The 22,583-nt window shown below is 37.7% G+C and overlaps 1 protein-coding gene and 1 long non-coding RNA gene across 2 annotated transcripts in view; both read left to right on the top strand.

Annotated features, from left to right (window-relative positions):
- Window positions 1–291: 291 nt before the first annotated feature.
- Window positions 292–3,766, top strand: LOC127860805 (uncharacterized). Its single transcript, XR_008039931.1, has 3 exons — window positions 292–334; window positions 1,938–1,979; window positions 3,630–3,766. It is a non-coding gene; the product is annotated as an uncharacterized LOC127860805 (long non-coding RNA).
- Window positions 3,767–3,785: 19 nt separating this feature from the next.
- LOC127859704 (telomerase protein component 1-like) overlaps window positions 3,786–22,583 on the top strand; it is a 118,531-nt gene continuing 99,733 nt past the window's right edge. Inside the window, exons 1-7 of the mRNA XM_052397212.1 lie at window positions 3,786–3,804; window positions 6,581–7,033; window positions 7,683–7,817; window positions 12,159–12,320; window positions 13,218–13,314; window positions 16,317–16,449; window positions 17,940–18,075. Of these exons, the coding sequence (XP_052253172.1) occupies window positions 6,722–7,033; window positions 7,683–7,817; window positions 12,159–12,320; window positions 13,218–13,314; window positions 16,317–16,449; window positions 17,940–18,075 (975 nt within the window). The 5' untranslated portion in view covers window positions 3,786–3,804; window positions 6,581–6,721. The remainder of the gene's footprint in view (window positions 3,805–6,580; window positions 7,034–7,682; window positions 7,818–12,158; window positions 12,321–13,217; window positions 13,315–16,316; window positions 16,450–17,939; window positions 18,076–22,583) is intronic.

Raw genomic sequence — 22,583 nt, 5'->3', positions numbered from 1 at the left:
AGTCTTAAATTTGATTAGATTTTCTTAAAGGCTGCAAACGCGTCAAAATGCGCATCTGTGTGGTAAAGGGTAAATAAATAGATAAATAATTAAAAGTCAAGTTTCTCTAAAGATGAATAATTAAAAGTCTTAGTTTCTATGTAGGGCTGACTGGATCCATGTTAGCATCATCCCTGTCACGCAAGAGTGATCTTTGTGCTTCACGTTAAAAAGAAAACCAGCTGACACTAAGTCAGATGTACTTGTCACAAGGTTGCCAAGGGAAAATCACAAAACAAGCCTCACCTATGTAGCTCTCTTCTGCAGAAGATGGAAAACAAGGAGCTGAGCTCAGGTAACTGAATGTTACAATAAAGAAGTTGTACGCCCTTTATCTGGAAAAAGGGCTACATGCATGTGCATAAAGTGTCGTCAAGCATATGGCCAGTCTGCACATGTTAATCAGGGACAACACTTTTTGCTTTGACTAGATTTTTAAACTTGAATAAACATTCACAGACATTAGGGTGTTTGTCTCATGATCTGTCTATAAACATTCACAGACATTAGGTGTTGTTCTCATGATCTGTCTATAAACATTCACAGACATTAGGGTGTTGTTTCTCATGATCTGTCTATAAACATTCACAGACATTAGTGTGTTGTTCTCATGATCTGTCTATAAACATTCACAGACATTAGAGTGTTGTTCTCATGATCTGTCTATAAACATTCACAGACATTAGTGTGTTGTTCTCATGATCTGTCTATAAACATTCACAGACATTAGGGTGTTGTTCTCATGATCTGTCTATAAACATTCACAGACATTAGTGTGTTGTTCTCATGATCTGTCTATAAACATTCACAGACATTAGGGTGTTGTTCTCATGATCTGTCTATAAACATTCACAGACATTAGGGTGTTGTTCTCATGATCTGTCTATAAACATTCACAGACATTAGGGTGTTGTTCTCATGATCTGTCTATAAACATTCACAGACATTAGGGTGTTGTTCCCATGATCTGTCTATAAACATTCACAGACATTAGGGTGTTGTTCTCATGATCTGTCTATAAACATTCACAGACATTAGGGTGTTGTTCTCATGATCTGTCTATAAACATTCACAGACATTAGCGTGTTGTTCTCATGATCTGTCTATAAACATTCACAGACATTAGGGTGTTGTTCTCATGATCTGTCTATAAACATTCACAGACATTAGGGTGTTGTTCTCATGATCTGTCTGCAATGTTTACTGTGTAGTTTAACAATGGTGATGTTTGTGTTGACTGCGACAAGGTCATGTATTTGATTTGCTGAATAGTTATTATCTGGATCTCAACCAGGTTGCAAAACACAATTTAATATGTAGGGAAACAAGGCTCACCGGTTAGTTTGAATTAAATAATAACAGTTTATGTGGTGTGTGATTTTGAAAGAATATTTACATGTCTGCTTTGTTTGTATCCACAGATTGGTGGGTTTTTCCTTAATCTAGCCCATTCTGGAGTCTCTCGCTTACAATGCAAGTATTGAATATGAGCTGTGCTCTGGGAAAACAGAGCTTAATGCATGGATGTCATTGTGAAGAGTCTGCCCAGATTGTGCTGTCTGCACAGGCTAATCTGGGATGATATTTTTCACTTTATGAAATTTTTATTTACTTTAAAACCTACACGAATATCCAGTGCAGGTTTTAAGTGTCATCCCTTATTAACCTGTGCTGACTGCACATTCTAATCTAGGATAACACATGCAATAAACCCCATTTTCACAGAGTGCGGCTCATTTGTTTATATATAGGGAATATCACTTGACTGCACTGCTTTGATGGGTTTGTATATAATATAATTAAGTGTCTAGCAAATAACCATACAGTAACTGTTATAGCTTACATGCAGCTATATAAGAAATAGTGGTCACAAGCCATTGACATTGGCATATTTGCAGGTTTGACGACAGGCAGTTTACGGACAAAGCCAGAGCAGCCAGGTTTGTGCAGATTAGCTACAACATTTAAAGACATGAGTGTCTGGTTCTCCTTGGTGGTTTAAACTTATTGTAAATAATTGATCATTATCTGTTGCGCAATATAAATGATTGCAGTAAGTGGCTTTTTTTAACTGGGACTTAAATGTATCCTTTGTTTAGGGAAAACCGGGCTTAATGCATGTACTTAAAGTGTCATCCGAGATTAGTCTGTTCCCTCTGCACAGGCTAATCAGGGATGACACTTCTGTCTATACTGGATTTTGTTCAGATGAGACATCCTTTAAACAACATATTCCAGAAATGTGGAAAGTGGGGTCCCTTAGTCACCTGTGCAGATGGCACAGGCTAATCGGGGACGACACTTTACACACATGCATGAAGCCCAGTTTTTCCTGAATGAGGCACAATAGTTCATGAGCTTAGAAAAGACCATGTAAACAAATCAAAATCACAGTTTAAAAAGCCAATTTCTGCAAACATTTATATTGTGCAACAGGCAATGATTCATTATTTATAATCAACATAAACCACCCAGAACTTGATTCCACTTGTAGTTTTTACCTAATTATAAAATGAGTATAAAATAAGACACAAAAATCACACGTTTTTTTGCAATCTATGACAAAGTTGTTCATGGCTTGATCAGTATAGTCACAGGTGTAACACAAGGAGCTAGGTTATTCATTATAAATACAGTCGAAACCCGGTGGCTCGAACTCGTCGGGACCGGCAACAAAAGTTCGAGCCATCCGGAATTCGAGCCATCCAATTTCCAATAAACTATTGTTTACGGACAAGTCTGCAGTAACATTTTCACCCCCAGTTGAAGAGTACACACATTGCTTAAACTCCATTATACTTCGTACTACTTTCTGCTTTTGAATTAATAAGAACCAAATATATACTTAGTACTTGTATTTACCATTATTTCAAACAGTAACAAATACAATAAAGCAAATATCTTAATGTTAACGTTTTAACGTAGCACATTTTGGAGGAAAACGAAGCGTTTTATAACACCTAGTTGATATTGAACATGCTGTGAGTTTTCGCACTCCTTGAGATAAGTTCTGATTACATTTATACGAAATGCCATCTTTTACTCAAATCAATAAACAATTCAGCTGATAACATGTTTGCAACTGGTGTTAAATCAATTATTGGGAGCCTTAAATCAAGAGGTCCTAATCGATAAACATTTTATGCGACCCGAAACGAGTTTGAGCCATCCGAACAAAAGAACACGTGAAAATTGTCACCGGGACTGTGAAAACAGTTCGAGCCATCCGAAACAATTTTATATGAAGATATAGCAATAAAAATTGGTGCTGTGATGACAGTTCGAGCCAACCGGAAATTCGAGCCAAGCGAGTTCGAGCCATCGGGTTTCGACTGTAAGTGGTAAAATTGTTGCTGTTACAAGAAAACACAAAACAATTCAATTCAACATAAAACGTTGAGATAACTGTACAAACATTTACAAACTCAGATGAAATAAAGTTGTAAATTATTTACTACTCATATGTTTCCTTTAACAATACTTCATAAGAAGTGAATGTGAGATAACATTATAAGCAGTAATTGGAATATTTAAAAGATTTGAAAAGTTAAAAATGGTTGGAACAACTTTCTGCTCTGCTATGTTTACAGGTCCATCCCCATGTCTGACCAGTAAGCTGACCTCTAACTTGACCTCTCACTTGACCTCTGGCCTGTTGTCGTTGAAATCATTTGACCTTGGGGTGACCTCTGGGTCACAGAAACACAGTGCATCCCACATGGGCTCATCTACAACATCAGCTTGAAGTCAACTTTATCAACTAAGGTAGGCAATGACTTGTGATTTGTAATCATGGATTGTAACTTATGAGCCTTGTTCTGGGAAAATGGATCTTAATTATGTTTGTATGTTCATACCAGATTAGCACAGGCTAATCAGGGACACACTTACGGCTTTGATAGTATTTTTCATATCAATGAAGTCTTTTCTAAGCCAAAAATCCAGTTAAGCCGGAAAGATCCATCCTTGATTAGCCTATGCAGACTCACAGGCCTATCTGGACGAATTTAACGCACTTGCATTAAACCTAGTTTTTCTCAGAGTGAGGCTTTTGTAACATATAGCTGTCATGTATGTATTAAATGAGCTGATATTTTGTGTGCAAAACTTGCTGAGTTGGCTATAGAGCGCTTTCAATCTGAGGTATATGAGTGAATATTTCACCCCAGGCCTGCTTCATAAGTTATGTGTGGATTTTTGTGGAAATATTATTTATGAGCATTCTGTTCCTTCCTCTGATTCAAGTAGGTAAATTCATCACTTTCTGGCCCTGACTTGATGGCTCCATAGAGCTGTTTAGCTTGCCCCTTACTGGATAGCTCCATAGAGCTGTTTAGCTTGCCCTGGACTGGGAAGCCTCATAGATCTGTTTAGCTTTCCCCGCACTAGATAGCCACATAGAGCTGTTAAGCTTGGCCCAAACTGGATAGCCACATAGAGCTGTTTAGCTTTCTCCAAACTAGATGGCCACAAAGAGCTGTTTAGCATGTCCTGGACTAGATAGTCCCATAGAGCTGGTTAACTTGCCCTGGACTTGATAGCCCCATAGAGCTGTTTAGCTTGCCCAGATTGGATCGCCACATAGAGCTGTTTAGCTTGCCCCGGACAAGATAGCAACATATCGCTGTTTAGCATACCCCAGACTGGATAGCCACATAAAGCTGTTTAGCTTGCCCGGTACTAGATAACCACATATGGCTGTTAAGCATACTCCAGACTGGATAGCCACATAGAGCTGTTTAGCTTGTCCCAGACTTGGAAGCCACATAGAGCTGTTTAGCATACTCCAGACTGGATAGCCACATAGAGCTGTTAAGCTTGCCATGGACTTGGTGGCCACATAGAGCTGTTTAGCTTGCAACAGACTGGATAGCAACATAAAGCTGTTTAGCTTGCCCTGGACTGGAATAGCCACATAGAGCTGTTAAGCATGCACTGGACTAGATAGCCACATCAAGCTGTTTAGCTTGCCCGGACTAGATTGCAACATAGAGCTGTTTAGCTTACCACAGACTGGATAGCCACATATAGCTGTTTAGCTTGCCCCAGACTAGAAAGCCACATAGAGCTGTTTAGCTTGCCCCAGACTAGATAGCTGCATAGAGATGTTAAACATGCCCTGGAATAGATAGCCACATAGAGCTGTTTAGCTTTCCCAGGACAAGATAGCCACACAGAGCTGTTTAGCTTGCCCAGGACTGGATAGCCACATAGAGCTGTTTAGCTTGCCCTGCACTAGATAGCCACATAGAGCTATTAAGCATACATGTACCCTGGACTGGATAGCCAAATAGAGCTGTTGAGCTTGCCCCAGACTGGATAACCACATAAAGCTGTTTAGCTTTCCCAGGTTAAGATAGCCACACAGAGCTGTTTAGCTTTTTCAGGACTAGATAGCCACAAAAGCTGTTTAGGTTTCCCCAGACTGGAGAGTCACACAGAGCTGTTTAGCTTTCCCTGGAGTAGATAGCCACAAAGAGCTGTTTAGCTATCCCTGGACTTAATACCCACATAGAGCTGTTTTGCTTGCCTCAGACTTGAGAGCCACACAGAGCTGTTTAGCTTTCCCAGGACTAGATAGCCACATAAAGCTGTTTAGCTTTTACTGGACTGGATACCCACATAGAGCTGTTTTGCTTGCCAGAGTGGATAGCTACACAGAGCTATTTAGCTTGCTCCGGACTTGATAGCCTCATAGAGCTGTTTAGCTCTCCCTGGAATAGGTAGCCACATAGAGCTGTTTAGCTTGCCCAAGACTGGATAGCCACATAGAGCTGTTTAGCTTGCCCTGGACTGGATAGCCACATAAAGCTGTTTAGCTTGCCCCGAACTGGATAGCCTCATAGAGCTGTTTAGCTTTCCCTGGAATAGATAGCCACATAGAGCTGTTTAGCTTGCCAAAGACTAGATAGCCACATAGAGCTGTTTAGCTTGCCAAAGACTTGATAGCCACATAGAGCTGTTTAGCTTGCCAAAGACTTGATAGCCACATAGAGCTGTTTAGCTTGCCCCGGACTGGATCACATAGAGCTGTTTAGCTTGCCTCGAACTGGATAGCCTCATAGAGTTGTTTAGCTTGCCCAAGACTGGATAGCCACATAGATCTGTTAAGCTTGCCGCAGACTGGGTGGCCACATAGAGCTGTTAAGCTTTCCTTGGACAAATTGGGAGATGAATATTAATCTCCATGTATGCTTGAAAAACTCTGAACACTGTCGAAGCACAATTCACGCTCGCTTTTATTAAAACTCTGCAAGATGAAGATGTTTGCATGTGTTTATTAGGAGGTGTTTAGCTTGCATCTTGATGGATGTTTTTGTTCAGGACTTGAATGTATTAAATACTATTTTGTCAAATTGTAAGTAAGATTGCAATGTGTGGATCTTTAAATCAATTTTGTGGCAAAATTAGGCCTCATTCCCACTCTCAAAAAGGAATATATTTTTTCCCAAGTGACTTCCTAAAATTCTCAATTGAAGGTTAAACAATGAAATTAATAGACCTAATAGGATATTTGCATGATATTTTTACCTTTTTTCAGCCATTGACAACAACTCTAACAGCCAGCAAGACCTCTGGGCTGTCATCCTTGACTGCAGGCTCCACCCTTCTGTCACATGGCTCCACCTCTTCAATTGGCTCCTCCCTGCTGAACAAAAGATTGACAGCTGGTTCCACCCACATGGGTATAACCAAGGTTACACTTCAGTCTTCACTGACTGGTCCCTTATCCAATCTAAAGAGTTCATTACTCAGCACCCTTGACCAGACAAGCGATAAGGTCTCTACAACAACAAAACGTGTGGGTAAACCTAGTGCGAAAAAGGGCAGGAAGAAGGTGAGGCTGGCCAAGTATGAGGCTCCGCCCCCTGAGTATGATTTTACCAATGAGCTTCCGAGGGTGAAGAAAATGAAGGTGGCCAAGTTTACTCCACCCACGTTAGATCGCACGCTGATGGCAGGTGCTAAGGTGCATGATGTTAATGGAATCAAGGTATGACAGTGATATTTTTTACCATTTTTGAAATCGGGCTGGGCCCTTTGAATTGGGAAAAATCACGTATATTTGACTAAAATTGGGAAATTGGTTTGTGTTTTTATCTAACAAATACTTAAACATCTTAAAAGAAGTTTTCAATATTATATTTACTGAGGTTTAACCCATAGATCTGCATAGGGTACTTAACAAAATGTTGCATTTTATGTATCAAAAAACCCGTAAATTGGTGATTTTTAAGCAGTTATTTAGAGAAAATATGTACTTATTGAAAATTTGCTTAAGTCACTTTAATGGATTTCTGGATATATATTTTCTCTCAAAATAGTTCTTTGTCATAAACATTGTTTTTACTTAAATGTTTTGCAATTAAGAAATAAATGTGATTTTTCTGAGGTAATATATTCAAATGATTTTAGCCTACAACATTTAAAGAAAAACTTGTTGCATCAAAAAGGCAATTTATAGTGGCTGTGTACAACCAGTAACAGTTAAGGTTTTATGCTGCTTGCTGCTCTTGGAAATGAAGGTTTTAAAACTTGAATCTGATAAGGAAGGTCTTTAACGTAATTTGGGACTACAAACATGTCAAATCGGTATATAAGTGGTAAAGTGTAAGTCAATTAATACACTTTATTCTCTCCAGTTTGGCCTGGTAAATGCTGTCAGTGGGTCGCTGATATGCCAGCCCAATTTCCGCTTGGGTACGGACCTGACAAGGGTGACCTTGGTAACAATGGCTGACCAGGTCATCTGTTATGACCCAGAGTTCATTCTCAAGGTTAGTGGTCTGTGTAAGACATTTTTTGTTACTTTTATGGCCCATATATGAGCCTATTTCTGATAAATTGGACTTGATGCATGTGTGTAAAGTGTCAGATAAACTTGTGCAGACTGCATGGTTGACACTTCCTGCTTTTATAGAATTTGTTGTTTAAAGGAGGGCCATTATAAACAAAAATCACCCCTAGGCCGAAAGTGTTGTCCTTGATTTGCTTGTGCAGACTGTATGGGCTAATCTGGTAGATTTACATGCATGAATAAAGCCCAGTTTTCCCAGAATGAAGATTGCTCAAAGTTGATCTGTAAAGACCCAGAGTTCATTCTCAAGTCTGTTAGGCTGTGCAGGTGCATGTTTGTAAAAAAAGAGGTACAAGACATAAGTGTAACTTAATTTATTATATACCTGTTAATGCATTTAACAAAATACACGTTGTATCAATCGTTAAAATAAAAAATCCCGTATTACGCTACTCGCTGTTTCCAATTCCGTATTACCATACTAGCCGGACTTCTTCGACACATTTAATGACGTCACATTACGCGCACCGAAAATAGAACTATTTTATATTATGAAATATATTACGTAGTACATAGTTTGACGTCATTTCTGTGACGAAACACAATAGTTTTATCTAAACTCTATGGAATTAAAGGACATTCCATCAGACGTGGTGTTTTTTAACAGTAAATTATTTGTTTAAAACATCGAACGAATTCGAAACTTATTTTGGAGTGTGTGTTTATCATGCATAAATGAATATTTCGATAGGAATACAATTAAATAGTGTGGTTTAAACTAAGTTTCGATAAAGACATGGAAGATAGAAGTGGAAGTGCATATTGTTTCAACGTTTTTGTTATAAACAGCGGATTAAAGTTGTCAACTTAATTGTTATAAACAGTGGATTAACGATGGCATTTATTAAGGTACGCGTGTCGGAAACCTGTGTTTTCCCGGTTTGAATGTTTACACGTTAATTTACATAAACTGTATTCATACGCGTCTTAAATAAACTATGGCGTACCGTTTTAGTCATTGTTTTGTCAGTTTTGTTGAAGTAAAAAATACAATTGTTAACTGTTTTCGTTAGTTGTTGTATATAATAAAAGGAATATTACGCTAGTCAATTGTTCCAAGAGTTTGTATCAATCTCGTGGCTTGTGCTATTTCGCATCACACTCGAGGCTCCGCCTCTCGTGTGATACGTCATCACACAAGCCACTCGAGTGATACAAACTCTTGGAACAATTGACTAGCGTAATATTCCGTATGTATTTAGCCTGTTTGTTGTGGTGAACAATGATTATTACGACACCATATGAGTCTTATTCTGGGAAAATGGGGCTTAATGCATGTGATGTTATGTCTTGCCAGATGGTCCTGTGCAGTCTGAACAGGCTCATCAACACACTTTCCACTTTTATGGTATTTTCAAAACAATAATCCAGTCTGGCGGATAGTCTCTTCCCTGATCAACCATTGCAGACTGCACATGCAAATATGGGATGACACTTTACCCACACATGCATATAGCTAAGTTTTCATAGAAAGAGGCTCATAGGAACAGGTGATCTTTTATAACCCAGAGTTCCTTCTCAAGGTCAGGGGTCTGTGTTTGTTTGTAGGGACATGTTTATAAAATAATGAGGTACGAGATGCATTTGTTACTTTTCTTGCCCATGTGGAACTATATGTCTTTGGCCACTTTTTTGTAATGAACAATTACTATTTCTGCACCATATGAGCCTCATTCTTGGAAAACAGGGCTTAATGCATGAGCAGAAAGTTTCATTCCAGATAAGCATGTGCAGGCTGAACAGACATATCAGGGACAACACTTTCCTCTTTAGAGGAATAAGTCCTTTTAAGTAGGTCTCTTCTAAACAAAAATCTCAGAATACGGCTCATCTGTTTGGCCTATTTGTTGTGATGAACGATGATTATTACTGCGCCATATAACATGATACATTTCACAGTCTGCTAATGACATTTTATGGATCCCTCAAGTTATGAACAAGTATAAATGCTTTTTATCTATTTAACAGAAAAAATAAGTCCTAATTGATTGTACTTTTAAGGAATCAAACAGAATACTGTAGAATATTTTATTTTTGTCCTCATGAAATGTCCTGGTTATTTAAAAATTGACTTTTTTGTATACGTTGATTTTGGCCAAAAAAGATTATGAATTTGCATCACAATTTTTGTATAAGTGTGTTATACTTGTCTGTGATAAATTGCGGTAGACAGAGGGGGTCATTTGCAGGAGATTGGCCATGTTTATCACTTGCATTGACTAGTCCATGGTTATGAGTTTATAGTAACGGGGCCGTTTTATTACATGCCAATGAGCTAGAACATTGATATGATAAGCAGAATAAAACAACAGACACTATTACTATCAGTTGTTGATTGCATGTCGTCATGTTTCAAGGGCATTTATTGTTTTCAATCTGCCGCGTGTTGGCTGGGTAAAATGCAACATCCCTTAAAACCGCAATACGCACACCGGGAATGAAGGATGTTAAAAATAAGGGCTTATTTTAACTTTTTAACTGAACAAAGTTTACTGTATCAATACAGCTTTACTGCATTAGTATTTTACACGAAATGTCTATTAAGCTTAAGAACACAATGTAATGTACTCTCCTTTGTTTAGTGTATGGATGTATCTGGATTCTGAAACTAACGCAGGATGTATGTGTGGATCACTTTGAATATTTAAAGGAGCCGTCAACCAGATTGACAAACAAAAAGAAATGTTCTATATTTTAGAACTGTTCTTTTTTCGTCAATCTGGTTGACGGTCCCTTTAGTGTCTTCCATGCCTACAGTAATTTAGTAGTACAAGATTCAAATATTGGGCATACATATTTGTTGGGATTTTAGATTAGAGGATCTAGTAGTAGTAGTTTTACAGTATAATACTAAGAAGTAGTAGTTTTACAGAAATGTCCCACCACTAATAGTAGTTTTACAGAAATGTCCCACCACTAATAGTAGTTTTACAGGAATGTCCCACCACTAATAGTAGTTTTACAGAAGTCCCACCACTAATAGTAGTTTTACAAAAATGTCCCACCACTAATAGTAGTTTTACAGAAATGTCCCACCACTAATAGTAGTTTTACAGAAGTCCCACTACTAATAGTAGTTTTACAGTACCATAATTGTTTTCATGTGAGATGATCTTTTTCGAAGCGTCTCAGGATACGTTGGCAAGTCTTTTCACAGGATTTTATTAAGGCAAAAGGGCGCCAACCCGTAACTCGGTTTGGGTTGGATTTTTTCACTTGATATGATGGGTCCAATAATTGTATGTTTATGTTATTTTACTGCTTAAACAAGAAAAAACTGAAACATTTGGGTACTGGAGTGTTCCTGAATAGAAAATTCAGACACAGGGGTGTCCCATTTTTAAAATTTATGCACAGGGATACACCTTATTTGGAAATACAGGCACATATGTACCACTGTGCTGAATGGCCCTTTGGAAAAGCTTGAGTGTCTAACAATAAATGAAGCTGCACTCTGGGAAATGGGATTAATGCATGTGCACAAAGCGTCTTCCCAGGTTAGCCTTGCTAATAAGGGACTACACTTTACTCCTAATCATAATATTTGTTAAAAAGAGACTTAACCTATAAACAAATATTAAATTCCATATAAGTGTAAATTGTTGTTCCTGATATGCCTAAGTCGATTGCACAGGCTAATTTGGGATGAAACTTAACGCACATGCAGTAAGCCCACTTTTCCTATAATGAGGCTCATATAACATGATAAATGTTCCAGTCTGCTATGAGGCTCATATAACATGATAAATGTTCCAGTCTGCTAAGGACTTTCTTTAGATCTCTTAGTCAGCCTTCAAATGTGAACCCTCAGCATCTCTAAAAGTAATCATAAGGCCCTGTTTTCCCATGCATTATCTCCATTCCAGCTTGCACTCTTCAGTAGGAAACAGCTAAACATTAATAAAACCAGCAACTATCTGTTGTCCGTAGGGTCCTATAAGCCTGCCTGTGCATAATGAAAGTTTGTAGTGTCGTCCAAGATAAGCCTGTGCAGTCCAGACTAGCCTGTGCATAATGAAAGTTTGTAGTGTCGTCCAAGATAAGCCTGTGCAGTCCAGACTAGCCTGTGCATAATGAAAGTTTGTAGTGTCGTCCAAGATAAGCCTGTGCAGTCCAGACTAGCCTGTGCATAATGAAAGTTTGTAGTGTCGTCCAAGATAAGCCTGTGCAGTCCAGACTAATCAGGAACAACACTTTTGGCCTAAATTGGATTTTTGTTAAGAACGACGACACTGTACCCTCATGCATTAATTCATTTCAGCTTGCCCTGTACAGTAGGAAACAGCTCAACATTCGTACGACCAGCAACTTCCTGTTGGCTCTGGCCTCCCACATGCCGGCCTGTCGGCCATACCTGAAGAAGTACTTCAGTGCGGCCATCGCCTTGCCATCAGACTGGATCGAGGTGGCGGAGATATATTCGGTACGTGGAGTTGAGTTCTGAAAAAATGTTGGATAGAAGTCACAGAGATATATTCTGTAGTTAGATTTAAATTTTAAATGAAAGTTTGGATACAAGCCATGGAGATATATTCTGTAGGTAGATTTGAATTTTTATTGAAAGTTGGGATAGAAGCTGTGGAGATATATTCTGTCGGTAGATTTGAATTGTTATTGAAAGTTGGGATAGAAGCTGTGGAGATATATTCTGTAGGTAGATTTGAATTTTTATTGAAAGTTGGGGAAGAAGTCACGGAGATATATTCTGTCGGTAGATTTGAATTTTGATTGAAAGTTGGGATAGAAGCAGTGGAGATATATTCTATAGGTAGATTTGAACTTTGATTGAAAGTTGGGGGTAGAAGTCACGGAGATATATTCGGTAGGTTGAGTTGATAATTGAATGAATGAATGTTTGGCTTTTGCAAATGTTCTTATTATTATGAGTAGCGGTGGTGTGTTTGGAAGGTGAAGTTGAGTTTTGAATTCATGTTTGGTTGTTATACATTCTCTTCTGATTGTTAGTCACAGAGATATATTCAGTATGTGTGTTGAATTTTGAATCAATGGATGTTGGGCTTTTGAGTGTGAATTTTCTTGTGATTTTGGCATTATTTTGTTGCCATCTATGTAGTTACAGCAACATTATCCCCAACAATAGTTACTGATAATTAGTAATTTTGGGAGAACTAATACAAGTGTTATGTATTATTTTCTAAAGTGTAGTGTGAATAAATGTTCTTATTTTCTACTTAATACAAACATGTGAATGACAAGGGTACATGCATTTTCAGGCATATATTCAGATATGGTAATTAAAAGAACATGCATTTTCAGGCCTATATTTAGGTATGATAATTAAGGGTATGTTTATTTTCAGGCATTCCCAGAGAAGACACTCCCCCTGGGCTCACTGCCATCGGCTCTGAGGAAAGCCATGGTGACAAAGTTCCCCGACTTCGATAAATATCAGCTAGGTACACAGGCATTAAAAACAAATAGGGTGAGGTGGGGTGGGGTGGTAACCAGGCACAATTTGCAGGGGGGGGGGGGGTGGTTGGGTGGGGATAATGATGCAGTGCTTCCCTTATAAGTTTATCATGTTTAAATACAATAAAGATGTTTGATAAAATTTGTATGAAACAAGCTGACCAATGGTGACATTTTCTGCCTAAATTAGATTTTCGGTAAGAATTAACTTCTTTTAAACAAAAAAATCCATAAAAGCAGAAAGTGTTGTCCTTGATTAACCTGTGCAGTCTGGGTCAACACTATTTGCACATAGACCTGGGCACCTGACAACTGTATGAAAAGATGTTTTATGATAAGTCTGCTGTAGAGTTAGAATTGTTATCTTGAAAAAACTGACATAGTAAGATATTATTTTAAACATGCAGTTTCTGAACATTAAAATAAAATGATTCCAACCAAGAACATATGTATGCACTTGCCATTTGTTATTATAATGCTAACAAGAGCATCGCATAACGGGTACCACGCTCGGCTGCGAAAGCTTGTCAGAAATTATTATTATTATTATATTTTTTTTAGAGGTCACAGTGACCTTGACCTTTGACCTAGTGACCCAAAATGAGTGTGGCGTGTAGAACTCATCAAGGTGCATCTACATATGAAGTTTCAAAGTTGTAGGTGGAAGCACTGTGATGTTAGAGGCAAAGTTAAAGTTTTATATTAGAGGTCAGAGTGACCTTGACCCTTGAACTAGTGACCCAAAAATGGGTGTGGCGTGTAGAACTCATCAAGGTGCATGTACATATGAAGTTTCAAAGTTGTAGGTGGAAGCATTATGATGTTAGAGGCAAAGTTAAAGTTTTATATTAGAGGTCAGAGTGACCTTGACCTTTGACCTAGTGATCCAAAAATGGGTGTGGCGTGTAGAACTCATCAAGGTGCATGTACATATAAAGTTTCAAAGTTGTAGGTGGAAGCACTGTGATGTTAGAGGCAAAGTGAAAGTTTTATATTAGAGGTCACAGTGACCTTGACCTTTGACCTAGTGACCCAAAAATGGGTGTGGCGTGTAGAAGTCATCAAGGTGCATGTACATATGAAGCTTCAAAGTTGTAGTTGGAAGCACTGTGATGTTAGGGGCAAAGTTAAAGTTTTATATTAGAGGTCACAGTGACCTTGACCTTTGACCTAGTGACCCAAAAATGGGTGTGGCATGTAAAACTCATCAAGGTGCATGTACATATGAAGTTTCAAAGTTGTAGATGGAAGCACTGTGATGTTAGAGGCAAAGTTAAAGTTTTATATTAGAGGTCACAGTGACCTTGACCTTTGACCTAGTGACCCAAAAATGGGTGTGGCGTGTAGAAGTCATCAAGGCGCATGTACATATGAAGCTTCAAAGTTGTAGTTGGAAGTACTATGATGTTTGGGGCAAAGTGAAAGTTTTATATTAGAGGTCACAGTGACCTTGACCTTTGACCTAGTGACCCAAAAATGGGTGCGGCATGTAGAACTCATCAAGGAGCATGTACATATGAAGTTTCAAAGTTGTAGGTGGAAGCACTTTAATTTTAGAGCCAATGTAAAAGTTTTAGCACGACGCCCAGACGGCGGACGACGAGGAGGCTATGACAATACCTCGGGTTTTCTCCGAAAACAGCCGAGCTAGTTAACACACTATTATGGGAAGTTGGAAGAAGACATCAATCATGGATTAAAGTGTTTTTTTAATCAATTCTTTATAATGCAGTTTTAGCGGTTGTATTTAATAATGTTGACAAATTATAAGTAAACTAGATCATTGCATATATGTTTGAATCATATCAAATGATTTTACTACAAAACTGGATGTTTAATTGGATTTTTAATAATCCTCAAAAAAGAATCCATGTCTGTGCATGCGTAAGCACAGTTTTATAGAAATGTTAAAATAATAGGAAATACAAATAAGTTAATAAAAACTTAATTGAAAAGTGCTTGTTAAACCAAACGTACACACAGAATATCACACAAATAAATTCAGAACATGAAATGAACAGTTTTGTTAGAGAAAATCACCAAAATTATGTCTTTTACATGTTTGATGACTTATTCCTTTTTCACTTAATACAATGTATAATACTAGATTGCTATTGAAGCTAAATACAACCAGGGAAAATTGTTATTGAAGCTAAGTACAACAAGGTAAATTGTTATTACAGCATAGTACCGCAAGATAGATTATTATTGCAGCAAAGTACAACAAGGTAGATTGTTATTGCAGCATGGTACAACAAGGTAGATTGTTATTGCAGCAAAGTACAACGAGGTAGAGTGTTAATGCAGCAAAGTACAATGAGGTAGATTTTTATTGTAGCAAAGTACAACAAGGTATATTGTTATTGCAGCAAAGAACAACAAGGTAGAGTGTTATTGCAGCATAGTACAACAAGTTAGATTTTTATTGCAGCAAAGTACAACAAGGTACATTGCTATTGCAGCAAATAACAACAAAGTAGAGTGTTATTGCAGCAAAGTACATCAAGATAGATTGTTATTGCAGCAAAATACAACACAGTAAATTGTTATTGCAGCAAAGTACAACAAGGTAGATTGTTATTGCAGCAAAGTACAACAAGGTAGATTGTTATTGTAGCAAAGTGCAACAATGTAGATTGTAATTGCAATAAAGTACAACAAGGTAGATTGTAATTGCAGCAAAGTACAACAAGGTAGAGTGTTATTGTAGAAAAGTACAACAAGGTAGATTGTTATTGCAATAAAGTACAGCAAGGTAGATTGTTATTGCAGCAAAGTACAACAAGGTACATTGTTATTGCCAAAAAGTACAACAAGGTCGATTGTGATTGCAGCAAAGTACAACACTGTAAATTTTTAATTCAGCAAAGTACAACAAGGTAGATTGTTATTGCAAAAAAGTACAACAATTAATATTGTTATTGCAGCAAAGTACAACAAGATGGATTGTTATTGCAGCAAAGTACAACAAGATGTATTGTTATTGCAGCAAAGTACAACAAAGAGAGCTCTCAGAAGAAGAAGAAGAAGAAGCAGAAGAAATTAGAAGAAGGAAAAACCAACGACCCAGAGTCATCGGCCCCAACACGTGGCAGAGGTCGTGGTAGAGGTCGTGGCAGAGGGTCAGTAAATGTCTGAACATAAAAGCAACATTCTGGGAAAATTTGGCTGTATGCATGTGCTTAAAGTGTCGTCCCAGATTAGCCTGTGTGGACTGCAGGGACGACAATTTCCACCAAGACTGGAATGTTGTTAGGAAGAGACTTCCTTTAAATGAAAAATTCCATTCAAGCAAAAGTGTTGTCCCTGATAAGCATATGCAGACTGCACAGGCTAATCTGGGATGATGGATTATGCACATGAATTAAGCCCAGTTTTCCCAGAATGAGGCATTTATTAATCTTGTAAATTTGTTTTACATGAGCAGGTCAAAAATGTATTACACTGCTCATAGGCTCTGAAACTCCGAAAGTGCTTATATTTACAAACAAAAACATGCTCAAGTTGACAAAATAGGCTTTTCTGAATTTTGCTTGGAAAATTTAATATAGATAAAACCTATAGAAACCAGGGGACAAAAATATTTATAAATGGCACTCGTCCTGCAGGACAAGTGCATTAAAATTTTCACTCGTCCTGCAAACGCATGCACTTGTCCTTCAAATATGTGTGAAAGAAAGATTGCAAAGGACTGATATGACTAACAATGTTTCCTATATCACTGCTAAAATGCTGCATACTTAGTTATTCATGCCAGCTGATCACAGAAGAAATGTTAACTTACTTTATTTATGAGGAACACAAAATAAATAAATGAAGACAAATTTGTTTTTTCCTTTTTCTAATGCTTGCGTGCTTTCCATTTCGGATGGTTGAACATCGCTCCTGCCCCCTTTAAAGAACGCTCGTATGTCAGACATTTTTCAGATGAAATCCAGACTGGTTTAAAACCGTACTTCGCAGTAAAATAATTCTTTAAAAAAATCAATACTTACAGTGAATGAAGTCAGATGGTTCCCTGTAAACATGGACGCGCAAAGTTTACACCAAAAAGCCAATATTTACTCGGGACACAGTCTCGCATAACAACGCGCACCTGCTATATGAAATTTACAATTACGATTTCCGGTTCATTCGCGTTCTACTTTTGGAATAGATATGCTTTAAGAAATGATTTTATTTAATGAAAAAGAGTCTTACTGGTCAGAAAATACATATTTTAACATCAGTTTTTTTTTCACTCGTCCTGTAGGACGAGAGCTTTAGGGTAATTCACTCGTCCTTTCAAGATTTCACTCGTCAATACGAGCGGACGAGTGGAATTTTTGTCCCCTGGAAACACAAAATTGAGCCCACCACCCCTATTTCCTTAAGCACAGTGAAATCAATGTGTGTCTAGTTCTCAGAATGTCTGTTGTGACTGGTTCTGTCAATATATGTTTGTCTGTTTCTATCCATAATAATTGTCTGGTTCCCTATATTTTGATTGTGTCTGGTTACCTCACACAGTCGAGGAAGAGGCACAGTTATCATTGAGAGTAGAGGATTGCACAACTTAAATATTTAGTATACTGTAACCTCCATCTCCACTGCCTCTGGTTCCCTGCTACAGTCGAGGCAGAGGTGGGCCCACTTTTGAGCCAGGAACCGGACGTTCCATACTGGAGGAGAAGGGATTGTTTGACTCGGATACAGACAGTGACACATCTGACTCTGATGAGGAATACAAAAAACATAAGAAAGAACAGGTTGGTTTGTTGTTGCTTGTTTTTAATATTTCTGTATGTTAATGTTAAAAAAAGTAAAACCGATTTTTAGTTCGACTATTATATATGAAATATATATAGTGGAGCTATCCTACTCACCCCGGCATCGGCTTCAGCTTGAGCGTGAGCGTGCAAATGTTAAAGTTTGCCTACCACCTCAAATATTTTCAATGTCCCTTGACATATTGCTTTCATATTTTGCAAACTTCTTTACCAACATGACCCCAATCTATAAACAAGAGCAGACAACTGTATCAAGCATTTTGTAAGAATTATGGCCCTTTTTTGTCTTAGTAACTGAATTTTTTGTTAAATTTTGTGTTTAGATCCACTTGACTTCTATAGTATCAAAGCTATTGCTTTCAAACTTCAAATATTTTCTTACTATCATGAGGGTACTGTACCTGGCAAGTTCACTTTGACTTTGATCTTTGAATGACCTTGACTCTCAAGGTCAAAAGAATAGATTTAAGTTAAATTGCCATAACTTCTTTATTTATGATCAGATTGTATTAATACTTTGACAAAACAAAGCTTACCTGAATACCACAATGGATTCCACCCAAACAATACCCCACGCCCCAACCCAGAATCCCTGCCCGCCCCCCCACCCATCCTTTTTTTATTTTTGAAAGATCGTCTAATATATGACCACACCCCACATTATACCTCCCTCTCAACCCCCCCCTACCCAACCCAAAAAGATTTTTTTTTCTTTGAAACATGGTTGAAAAAAACAAAACCAAATATTTATTTACTTTATTTTTGAAGGACCGTCCCACCCAAGCTATTGCTATCAAACTTAAAATAAAATCTCATTAGTTTGTTTTATGTCTTTAAAATTGTTCAATTGATTGTGGAAAATATACCTGAACTATTACCTTGACCTTATTGAATAATTTGAACAATTTCCCCATTATGGCTTACGTTATACTGTCAAGCACTCGAATAGTCGAGCGCGCTGTCCTCTGACAGCTCTTGTTTACATTTCACATTGTTGCAGTAACTTTTGCACATTAGCAATTAACTTATTCTTTGCCACGCTTTTGTAGATAATATGATAATATTTACTGGCCATTATGAATATTCCATTGTAATCTGTTGATAATCGTAGCCACTTTTAAATTTAAATTATTTTTTTGCATTATTGATACAGATAGTGGAAGACACTTGTATATATTCACATATCGAATAGTGAGAATTCAACCTTAACCGATAGCCTAAAGGTACAGCACAAAGCCACTTAGTGTTTGTTAAATAGTGACTTAAATTTTGCGGATTTTTTAATGTTTGTTCATATTTGACATAGATACATAGATTGAACAATATTTTGGAGATAATTCTATTTAAATCTCTCCATCAACATCAATATGATATAAATATATTCTTATACTAAGTGAAAAATAATTTCGTACCATTCATTAAAAAGACTTTATCACAGATTATGTATTTTTGAAAATTTCATTAAATATATCTACTAACAAATTTAAAATGTATTTAATAGTCTTAACTAATTATAATAGCAAGAACAAAAGTTGAATAAAAAATAGTGCCTCTCCTGTGATTTAAATCTGGGACCTCTAGCATTATCAGCATGCAGACATTGTGTTTGTTACTTTGATGTATTCCTGTTCCATCCCTGCATTATCAGCATGCAGACATCATGTTTGTTACTTTGATGTATTCCTGTTCCATCCCTGCATTATCAGCATGCAGACATCATGTTTGTTACTTTGATGTATTCCTGTTCCATCCCTGCATTATCAGGGCACAGACATCATGTTTGTTACTTTGATGTATTCCTGTTCCATCCCTGCATTATCAGCATGCAGACATTGTGTTTGTTACTTTGATGTATTCCTGTTCCTTCCCTGCATTATCAGCATGCAGACATCATGTTTGTTACTTTGATGTATTCCTGTTCCATCCCTGCATTATCAGCATGCAGACATTGTGTTTGTTACTTTGATGTAATCCTGTTCCATCCCTGCATTATCAGGATGCAGAAATGGTTTTTGTTACTTTGATGTATTCCTGTTCCATCCCTGCATTATCAGCATGTAGACATTGTGTTTGTTACTTTGATGTATTCCTGTTCCATCCCTGCATTATCAGGATGCAGACATCATGTTTGTTACTTTGATGTATTCCTGTTCCATCCCTGCATTATCAGGATGCAGACATTGTGTTTGTTACTTTGATGTATTTCTGTTCCATCCCTGCATTATCAGCATGCAGACATCATGTTTGTTTCTTTGATGTATCCCTGTTCCATCCCTGCATTATCAGGGCACAGACATCATGTTTGTTACTTTGATGTATTCCTGTTCCATCCCTGCATTATCAGCATGCAGACATTGTGTTTGTTACTTTGATGTATTCCTGTTCCTTCCCTGCATTATCAGCATGCAGACATCATGTTTGTTACTTTGATGTATTCCTGTTCCATCCCTGCATTATCAGCATGCAGACATTGTGTTTGTTACTTTGATGTAATCCTGTTCCATCCCTGCATTATCAGGATGCAGAAATGGTTTTTGTTACTTTGATGTATTCCTGTTCCATCCCTGCATTATCAGCATGTAGACATTGTGTTTGTTACTTTGATGTATTCCTGTTCCATCCCTGCATTATCAGGATGCAGACATCATGTTTGTTACTTTGATGTATTCCTGTTCCATCCCTGCATTATCAGGATGCAGACATTGTGTTTGTTACTTTGATGTATTTCTGTTCCATCCCTGCATTATCAGCATGCAGACATCATGTTTGTTTCTTTGATGTATCCCTGTTCCATCCCTGCATTATCAGACGCAGTAATTGTGTTTGTTACTTTGATGTATTCCTGTTCTATCCCTGCATTATCAGCATGAAGACATTGTGTTTGTTACTTTGATGTATCCCTGTTCCATCCCTGCATTATCAGCATGCAGACATTGTGTTTGTTACTTTGATGTATTCCTGTTCCATCCATGCATTATCAGCATGCAGACATCATGTTTGTTTCTTTGATGTATTCCTGTTCCATACCTGCATTATCAGGAGGCAGACATCATGTTTGTTACTTTGATGTATTCCTGTTCCATCCCTGCATTATCAGGATGGAGACATCATGTTTGTTTCTTTGATGTATTCCTGTTCCATACCTGCATTATCAGGAGGCAGACATCATGTTTGTTTCTTTGATGTATTCCTGTTCCATCCCTGCATTATCAGCATGCAGACATCATGTTTGTTTCTTTGATGTATTCCTGTTCCATACCTGCATTATCAGCATGCAGACATCATGTTTGTTTCTTTGATGTATTCCTGTTCCATACCTGCATTATCAGGAGGCAGACATCATGTTTGTTTCTTTGATGTATTCCTGTTCCATCCCTGCATTATCAGGATGCAGAAATGGTTTTTGTTACTTTGATGTTTTCCTGTTCCATCCATGCATTATCAGCATGCAGACATCATGTTTGTTACTTTGAAGTATTCCTGTTCCATACCTGCATTATCAGGAGGCAGACATCATGTTTGTTACTTTGATGCATTCCTGTTCCATCCCTGTATATCAGGACGCAGACATCGTGTTTGTTACTTTGATGTATCCCTGTTCAATCCCTGCATTATCAGCATGCAGACATTGTGTTTGTTACTTTGATGTATTCCTGTTCCATCCCTGCATTATCAGGGCACAGACATCATGTTTGTTACTTTGATGTATTCCTGTTCCATCCCTGCATTATCAGCATGCAGACATCATGTTTGTTACTTTGATGTATTCCTGTTCCATCCCTGTATATCAGGACGCAGACATCGTGTTTGTTACTTTGATGTATCCCTGTTCAATCCCTGCATTATCAGTGCACAGACATCATGTTTGTTTCTTTGATGTATTCCTGTTCCATCCCTGCATTATCAGCATGCAGACATCATGTTTGTTACTTTGATGTATTCCTGTTCTATCTCTGCATAATCAGGACGCAGACATCATGTTTGTTACTTTGATGTATTCCTGTTCCATCCCTGCATTATCAGGATGCAGAAATTGTGTTTGTTACATTGATGTATTCCTGTTCCATCCCTGCATTATCAGCATGCAGACATCATGTTTGTTACTTTGATGTATTCCTGTTCCATTCCTGCATTATCAGCATGCAGACATCATGTTTGTTACTTTGATGTATTCCTGTTCCATCCCTGCTTTATCAGCATGCAGACATCATGTTTGTTACTTTGATGTATTCCTGTTCTATCTCTGCATTATCAGCATGCAGACATCATGTTTGTTACATTGATGTATTCCTGTTCCATCCCTGCATTATCAGGACGCGGGCAGAAATTGTGTTTGTTACTTTGATGTATTCCTGTTCCATCCCTGCATTATCAGGATGCAGAAATGTTTTGTGTAACTTTGATGTATTCCTGTTCCATCCCTGCATTATCAGCATGCAGACATCATGTTTGTTACTTTGATGTATTCCTGTTCCATCCCTGCATTA

The sequence above is a fragment of the Dreissena polymorpha genome, chromosome 15 (assembly GCF_020536995.1).
Source record: "Dreissena polymorpha isolate Duluth1 chromosome 15, UMN_Dpol_1.0, whole genome shotgun sequence".
NCBI classification, from domain to species: Eukaryota; Metazoa; Mollusca; class Bivalvia; order Myida; family Dreissenidae; genus Dreissena; species Dreissena polymorpha.
Note: the sequence above shows the minus strand (reverse complement) of the source record. Positions and strands in the feature narration are given on the sequence as shown.